Source organism: Budorcas taxicolor, chromosome 5 (assembly GCF_023091745.1).
Source record: "Budorcas taxicolor isolate Tak-1 chromosome 5, Takin1.1, whole genome shotgun sequence".
Lineage (NCBI taxonomy): Eukaryota > Metazoa > Chordata > Mammalia > Artiodactyla > Bovidae > Budorcas > Budorcas taxicolor.
In genome coordinates, this window is record NC_068914.1 from 66,001,035 (window position 1) to 66,010,266 (window position 9,232).

At 35.7% G+C, this 9,232-nt stretch overlaps 1 protein-coding gene across 2 annotated transcripts in view; it reads right to left on the minus strand.

Moving 5' to 3' along the window:
• Positions 1-8,868, minus strand: part of DCN (decorin) — a 36,929-nt gene extending 28,061 nt beyond the window's left edge. Inside the window, exons 1-2 of one of the 2 annotated variants that reach the window (XM_052639559.1) lie at positions 8,625-8,868; positions 4,574-4,820 (exon numbers count right to left, since the gene is read on the minus strand). In XM_052639559.1, coding sequence (XP_052495519.1) covers positions 4,574-4,787 — 214 coding nt within the window. In that variant the 5' untranslated portion in view covers positions 4,788-4,820; positions 8,625-8,868. Of the gene's footprint in view, positions 1-4,573; positions 4,821-5,572; positions 5,728-8,624 lie in introns of those variants that run through there. The other variant, XM_052639558.1, reaches the window with a different exon arrangement.
• Between the last annotated feature and the right edge of the window lie 364 nt (positions 8,869-9,232).

Genomic DNA, 9,232 nt, shown 5'->3' on the forward strand with positions numbered 1-9,232 from the left:
CTGGCGTGCTGTGATTCATGGGGTAGCAAAGAGTCGGACACAATTGAGCGACTGAACTGAACTGATGAGAAATAGCCTCATGTTATTAGCTTACTTAAGTAGTAAATGGACATAACATTTACTATGAAAAACAGTTTGTATAAATATTTTCTATTCTTATCTAATGAAGTAAGAGATATTCCCATTTATCCAGTGAGGAGACAGGCTTTGAAAGTTTCAAAGTTATAGGTCTCAGTCTCCATGTTAGTCACTCAATCGTGTCCAACTCTTTGCGACCCCCATGGACTGTAGCTCACCAGGCTCCTCTGTCCATGGGATTCTCCAGGCAAGAATATTGGAGTGGGTTGCCATTTCCTTCTCCAGGGGATCTTCCCAACCCAGGGATCGAACACACGTCTCCTATATTGCAGGCAGATTCATTTCTGTCTGAACCACCATAAATGGTAAAGCTGAACTTGAGTCCAGAGATGTTGAACTTCATAAACCAAGATCTTTCCATGATCAAGTGTTTTTAAGGATATTTCAAATCTTTTGAAAGTTGTTTATAATACAAATTTTAATAAACATTGCTTTAATTTGGAAGAATAGTCAAAAAGCAATACTTATGCTTATTTAATAAATAAGATGAAAGTACCAAATAATGCTTCTTGGTGACACTTGATCCAAAGATGAATGGCTGGGCCAAAGAGTACATAAATAAGGGAACCGTCTTCCCTTAAGGTACTAGGTGTGTAAAACAAAGCATCTTTTCAAAAGATCTGACAAGAATGAGTTACATTGTGGGTTTATTATTTTAAGGAAATCCATAGGTTTCTGAATTTTCTAACCCTACATTTATTTTTATATTGATATTTTTATAAATGCTATAATTATGAGTGTATTTGTATACCTTAAGAGGATAGATAATGAAAAGAATATAGGTGTCTCATAAAATTATGGTTCAAATTACAAGTTAAATACAAGCTCAGCCAAATAATTTGGTCAATATCAATGGAGAATTCATAACTTTCTTAGGCTAAAATATATGTTTACTTTTTCAATTCCCCATGCCCTAGAAAAACATATGATACTATTCAGATAAGTTGCAACTAGGAACTAAAATAGTCAACAAGTCTTCTTGAACACTTCAAGCTTCCCATGGGCTGATTATTCATTTTTAACTTCACAGTTTTTACATCTCAGCTTTGAAAGAACTGTTTAAAGACATGTTGTTTAACTTTGTCAGAAATACTTCTTACGGCAAAATAATCAGACATTTTAATAAGAAATGTTTGCTTACATTAAACACTGTTTGGATAATAAGATGACAAAGCACTATTATCCTTCAACACTGAAGCTCCTCCCTGTTCATTAAAAGCTCTGGTAAAAATAATCCTTAAGAAAACGCTAATTGTTTATATGATAAGCATTCACATTTCTTATCCCAAAGTGCACTGCATTTTTTCTTTGCTTACCAACTGAAGAACAACAAATGATAATAATTCAAGCTTCATGTTCAGCTCACTAGAGAATTTAAAAAATAAACTGCATTGCCTTTATTTTAGGCTTCCCGCTGTCTTCCCTGGTGGCTCAGAGGTTAAAGCGTCTGCCTGCAATGCAGGAGACCTGGGTTCAATCCCTGGGTTGGGAAGATCCCCTGGAGAAGGAAATGGCAATCCACTCCAGTAATCTTGCCTAGAGAATCCCATGGATGGAGAAGCCTGGTGGGCTACAGTCCACGGGGTCACAAAGAGTCGGACACAACTGAGCGACTTCACTCACTCACTCAGGTGGTGCTAGTGGTAAAGAACCCACCAGACAATGCAAGATCCCTGGGTCAGGAAGATCCCCTGGAGGAGGGCATGGTGACCCACTCCAGTCTTCTTGCCTGGAGAATCCCATGGACAGACGAGCCTGGCAGTCTACAGTCCATAGGGTTGCAAAGAGTTGAACACTACTGAAGTGACTTAGCATGCTTGCTTTTACTATTAATGAGATTGTCCACTTCTCTGCTTTTTCCTATGCTTCTTTCATTTTTACTCCATATAATCATCACACAGCAAAAACCTATTGAACCTCTACTATGGGTCAGGTACTTCACACAGATAATAGGATCTTTAGGACTGTGATTTCTTTGCAGATGAAAATGTTAAGACTCTGAACAGCTTACCATGATCATAAAGGGAGCAGAGGCTATGTTGTTGTTAAAAATGTGAATACAGTGTTTTCTTTAAAGGCAAGTGGATTGCTTTTCTTTTTAAAAAAATGTATTTTCTGTTTTAGAAATACCAATTTTTTTAATATGTATTTAACTACTCATCTGTGAAATAAAAAAAAATAATAAAAGTAACTTGTATGAGACCATTCATTGCTCACTCGAACTCAGGGCTCCTCTTCAAACATGGCTCCCCAAAATGAATCATTATTTCAATCTCAGCTACTTCTTCTGTAAAAAGATCATTAAGCCCAAAGGAATACTGTACTCTCTGAGATCTTAGAGAAAAAGATAACTCGGAAAACTTTCTCATTTGAAAACAACACAAAATAAACAAAACAATCTCAAGGACAACCAAGAAACTGTATCATGAAACAGCCACATCAATGACTTGATGTTTCCAAGGTTACATTTTTCTGTTTAGTTTTGAACCATAGGCTTGGGAAATATTCATGATAGACAATAAACTGTCCCAATGCTTTCATCAGAGTCAAGCTTTATGAGTCATTTATCAAGAAAGCAAAGTAAAACTATATGGAAAAAAATAAAACTTCAGTGAAGTGACTGGACCCATCTTCCTTAAAAATATCAACTCTATTGTTGATAATATATGTAGGAATTCCCTGGTGGCTCAGATGGTAAAGCATCTGTCTACAATGCGGGAGACCTGGGTTCGATCCCTGGGTAGGGAAGATCCCCTAGAGAAGGAAATGGCAATCCACTCCAGTACTATTGCTTGGAAAATCCCATGGACAGAGGAGCCTGGTAGGCTACAGTCCATGGGGATTATGGATCCTTTTAAACTTGTGCTCAGGCAAAGTGAGATTCCATTTTCGTCACACTTCTTAGGAACCCAGCCTTTTTTGCAACATTTGAAAAATTTTACTACTAGTATATCCATCACACGTTTATTCTCTTCTTTAGATATCTTGTCTAAACCAGTTATGGAGATAATCTCTAGATGCTATAAAAGTTGCTGTAGAATTTCATAGTAATCTAATCCCCTTCGTCTCGAATATAAAATTCAAAAAAAGGAAAATCATCACCAGTAGAATAACAGACCCACAAGAACTGGGACCATATTTGTCTTCCTCATTGCTTTTTCCGCAGGGCCCAGAATAGATCTGACCCATTATAAGATCTCAAAATATCTGCTGAATGAAAGAATAATTAATTAATCTAATGGTATTATCCTGTAGCCTTTTAAAATCTCCCTTTACATTTTTTATTTGGGTTTAAATGGCTATACAGTTCACGTTAGCATCGAAGAATCTAGCTCAAAGTGTTTGCATTTCAGCAGCTGTTACTATTTAACATGCTTCATGTTCTCCTGGGTTCCTGTATGTGTTTATTCCAGCTCTAGGAGTTAGTGGCAAATTTTCCTGCAAAATACCGCTAGAAAGCATATTCTGAATAAGTATAGGATTTCTAAAATAAGTACTCTACAAAGCTACGGGGTTTATTCTATAAGAAAATGCTCCATGGCAGAATCATTCTGTGAGGTTTTTTCCTTCTTTTTTTCTTTCCAGTAAGACAATGAACTAAAAGAAAAGAGAAATGTGAATCAGCTGCCATGTAAGCTAAATTCATTCCCCTTTGGCTCATCTGCTGGGGCTCCAAGCTTTCTGGAGATTTATCTTCTGAGTATATGGCTCTTGGAATTCCCAGGCCAACTTTTTCTTGAAAGATAATAAATCAAAATGCATTTGCAGTGTTAGGCTAAAGATATAGGCTTCATGATCATATCGAATATTTATACCATGACTTAGTTATAAAGATTTTCTTTGAAACTTTCTAAAGAATATAAACAGCTAGATTACAAAATTCCAAAGGCAGAGACAAAACTAAGACCCAGGGATTATGAGAGTATTTTGGTACTTGAAAGATAAATTTTCGTTCTAAAAGTTTGCTGGTTTTGCTTTTGATAACAATGCATACTTTACGGTTTTGTTCAAACCCTGCTCTCTGGGCTAAGCCAAGAGTAGAGCGATCACCCAGGTTTTCTTAATATCTAAGATTTCATGGGAGCAAATCACAGACTTCAAATAATCTATCACCTTGGAATCACAGAACACAATATATTATTTGTTCAAAATTTTATTTTACATAAGGGGAGCCATGAAGCTTAGAAAAAAATTTTTTTAGTGATTTGTCCAAGATTGCAGAGTAATGCTTCTCTGACTTAAAGAAAAGAATCAAGTCCCCTAACGTCAAAGTTACTTCTTTCACTCCTACTCTGCTTCCCTAACTCCTCATTAGGTGGCACTGTCTCTCACATTTGGAACTGCAGAAATTAAAACTGAAAATGCTGCACTCCCAGGGAAGCCATTCCCATGAATAAAGCAGACGAGGTAGGTAGAGAGCCGGCATGCCACTCACCCAGATCAGAACACTGGACAACTCGCAGATGGCACTGACAACGGAAGGGGCAGACTGGGCCCATAGGCTCTAATTCAGGAACTTCAGGAAAGCGCTCTTCCGGGCCTATCCCAGAAGCCTCATCTTCCAGCATAAAGTCAAATAAGCCTTTCTGTTGAAACGGTCCAGCCCAGGAAACTTGTGCAACCAGGAGGAAGATGATAGTTGCCTTCATGATTTCTCTCGTCTATTTTCACAACCGAGGAACCTGGGAAATAGCGGAAGGTTTAGAAGACTAGCCTTGCCTAATGTATGTGCTATGTAAGTGGAGTGCACATAGAAAAAAGAACTAAAAAGTAATATTCTATATACTGTTAGGAGCAGAACATTAGAAATATATTGGAAGGTAATAAGGTTCAGTAGAGGTGAACTTGCCCTGTTTACTTATGAAGAAAAATTTAAATCGTATTTGAATCGCTTCGTTGAATTTGGGGTCTGAATTAAGACCACAGATTATATAGTCAACCTGCAAAACTGTTGCGATGATAAATCACGTTGGAATTTTCAATGCTCACTCAACACAAGCCGTGCCACAGTTAAACAAGTTTTGTCTGTACACATGAGAGTTCTCCAATTCCTGCTCAGAAATATCTCTGGAAGTCAATCTGACTTCTCCATCCCACTTTATTTATCCCAGTCCAGACCCTTCTCATCACTCCCTGAACAAGAGCTTTCAATTAGTCTCAGCCTCGAATATTTCTTCCACTCCAGGCCATCTTCCACTCTGCTGCCCAAGTCATCTTCTAAAAATTCAATTTCATTGTATTAATTTTCTACTGCAAATCCTTTGCTGACTTCTCACAGCTTGCCAATAAAGTCTCCATCCTCTCTGTTGCAAATAAGACCATGCACGATTTGACACCAATTGATAATAAGCCATATTTCTCTCCATTTTCTCTCTACTCCCAGTCCCCACTTCAACCCTGACGCTCAAAGCTAATCACCATTTAAAATACCTACCTTGTGAGAGTGTTGTAAAGGCTAAATGAGATAATGGGCTTCCCTTGTGTATTCTCGCGCATCCAGGCAGGATGCTGCGTCCTCCTTCTTCTGTGCTCCCAAGGCACGTTGCTTACCTCTTTTAAAGAACTTATCACATTATATTGTAATTTGTTTTGCGTGCTTGGTCTGCCCCCCCACTCGAAGATGTACTCCTTCAGGGCGTGTCTTATTATCCTTTGTTCTGTACCGGGGCCTTGCACAATATTTTGCCCATAAATGACTCAGTTGACCGTCAATTTATTAATAATACAAGTTATTCAATTTGTTCTTAGCAACCAAATTTGATTTTTTAAAAATATGGTTATCTTTGTTTAAATATTAAATTTCTAGCATAAGAAAGATATCAAATTGAAAACCTGAGCTTGATATAAGCATGATTCAGTTTTTAACATAAATCTTTTGGATGGTTTCTCAAATGAATCCTTTGTAAGGACTGTGTAAACCAGGAAACACATATGGAAAATCCTATCTGATTTTATTTTATTTTATATGATATATGTTATCTAATTTTATAGGACTATTTTGTAAACAAATTGATAAACAAAAATATGATTTCAACTCATCTATACCATTTTTATCCATTCATTTAACAAGCCCTTCTAGATATATATATATCTCTGTTATTGAGTTGGTTGTTTAGATGGCTGAAGTGAACTAAGTGAAAGTGAATAACAAAATCTTAATAAATGAATAATGAAAAGTAGTTGATCATGAAGAGAACAGTCTATTTTGAGTTGTTATATTTTCAAACTCCATTAAAACTGCTCAAAATATTCCCAACACATTGTAGATGTTATCTTTAGTCTCATCATCTTTAATTATGTTATTTCCAGTCACTATCCAAATGATAGCAATACAAAAAAGATAAAGTCTTCATATGTGCTAATTTTAATATATATTCTGGAAATGTTTGCCTAGTTCCACTAAAGGGGAAACAAATGTTTTAAAATTTCTTACACTTTTATTCTTAGTTTATATTTATTACTGAAGCACGTCAAAGGCAGCACATATGCAATACAGGCTAGTGACTTTAAAATAATACCACGAAGATTATTATTCACACTGCCCCTTTAAATTCAGTATCAGATTCTCTCTGGAAACCCATTCCCACTCAGTTACAGCATTGCCTTTTAAAGGAGACCCTATTGTTTTGGCAGGGTTCCCTTGGACTGGATCTCAGGGAGTGGTTTTCTGTCTGTTTCACATTAAAATGCAATGTTTACGGTTTACCACAAGTTTGCTAGCCTTGCATATTTCATGTCATGCAATTTTTGAGAAAAATGAAGCAAACTAATTGCAGATTTAATAAACAGCAATGAGAAATTAATGCAGATGTCTGTTTCTGATCTTTTCTCCAGAAAAAAAAAAAAGGCCTGGTTCACTAATCCAAAAAAAAGAATATTAAACATTAGCTCAGGGGAATATTATCATTTACATTTGTTTACTCTTGTTAAAATGGTACAAATTCTCTACACAATATTCTTTTTGGTTGAATCTGAACTCAGACAGACAGTTTTTAGCTTCCATTACTTATCATTTTCTTGTGTGGGGGTGGGGGTGGGGGGGTGGGTGTGTGTCCATTTTAACCCTGAATGTCCCGGGTAAAAATAATATGGCCAGGTATTTTGCACAACTTCCTCAATGAAATAACTTCTTTTAGATTAGTATCATAATACTTAAAACACAGCATCTTAATTAATTAATCTAGGCTACTGACAGTGATAGTCTCTTCATCATTTCCTTCCTCTCTTAATAAATCAGGAAAACAAACAAACCTATAGCAGTAGCCCATGTGGACATCAAGGAGACTGTTATTGAGATGATATACTATTAAAATTTCATTTCAACCATTTTAAGTATTCTCAAAATGTATGCCTATTTCCTAAATACTAATTGCTAAGAATGCCACTACTTCAGTAAAGTTCATTGCCATAATTTAATGTGTTCTATCAAAAATAATAATTTTAGGTTTCTTAAATGACATCCCATTAAATTATACCATTCAGATCAACATTTGTATGATGTCATTTATGCCTTTGGTGTGAATTTCAAAGTCAAAATTTAAACCTCAGGAGATAAGCGAAGCTATAAATGCAGAGCAAATTAAACCCCCCAGCACTGGGTGAATTAAAAACCTCAATAATAATAGAAATAAGTTAAAAGTAAACCATAAAACAGTATCCATCTATCAATAAGGGGTACTATAGGGGGCATCTGATTCTTTCTCTGGTCAAAATAGCAATTTGAAGAAAAAGCCGCAGGTATTTATATCACTGGGAGCCCACTTAATCAGTGGTCATCATATTACCCTGTTTTGAAATTAGAAAGAAAAATAACCCACACTTTCATTCTATAGTGAATGTATCTTATGATAAAATTTCATTTGCAGCAAAAATTCTGCAGTCTCTTCTTTACATTTTAGTAAATATGTAGCTAACTGTGAGATCATCTTAGTTAGGTCCTTAATAATCAGCATAAATAGAGCCAGTGTTTGTTTTCACCTCTCTGGTGACAGTTTCTATTATTTTCTAAGTTGTAGAAATATACACTAGACTTCTATAACTAATCACCAAAGTTCACGTCTCTGAAGTTTAAAAGTTCTTAAAATGTACAAGAATTCAGGAGGAAAATAAATTCTTAAATATACAATCCAACTATGAATAGCATGCCAGTCTAGAATACTTTCCTATAAACATTTCCTAAACATTTAATTAGTAAAAACACAAAATACATCAATAAAGAGAGTCACCATGTTAGATTATAGTTTCTCTAAGAAACATCTTTGTAAAACCAGAGAGAAAGAACTAAAACAATGCATCACAACCATTTTACCAAATACTTCGTTTCTGTTTTCAAGCAATATTTGTTTAAAACACTGCAGAAACATTACTAAAAGTTCAGTACACATTTTTTTTCTCGTTTTCTCTTACCAAATAATTCCTTTTTTCTTAACTTGATCAAAGTTTTATTAGTCTGTAGCAGAGTTCAGGACAATTATTAAAAACCATACCTTTTAATCCGGGGATTTGCCACAGGAGCCCTCAAAGCTGAGATGTAATTACACTAAATATTCAGCCCAAGCAAAAGAGTTTGCAGGTGTGGAAAGGAGGAGGGGGAAGGTGCTGCTCTGTGACTGTCACTAGGTTGAAAACCTCCTGCTTCTACTCCATAGCACAGTTAAAAAATAAGGTTTCCCTCAATGAACACAATCCGGCTGACACCCACATTAGATCATATGGTAATGATATGTCTCTTGTATTGTAGCCAGAAACTTTATCGGCCTTTTTTTCTCCCTATTTAAATGCTTTATTCCTTTTGCATCTGCTTAAAATTCTAAACTGCTTCTGTAATATAGTAGTGGAGCAACTTGACTTGGAATTTGTTTCATTGTGTCGACTCATTTCCCTGAAATTGTAACTAAAGGGTTTATTTCCCCACCCCCAACCCTACTCCTTTATCCACTCTTTCTAGTCTTCTTTACGAGTCACATTTATCATACTTCTGAAAATGACAGTTTGTTTGTTTTTGGTTTTTGTTTTTTTTTTTTTTTGCTTTCAGGATGTGTAAGTCTGGCAAATGGAATGAAATTATTTTAAGTGTGGGCTATGAAAATAAATG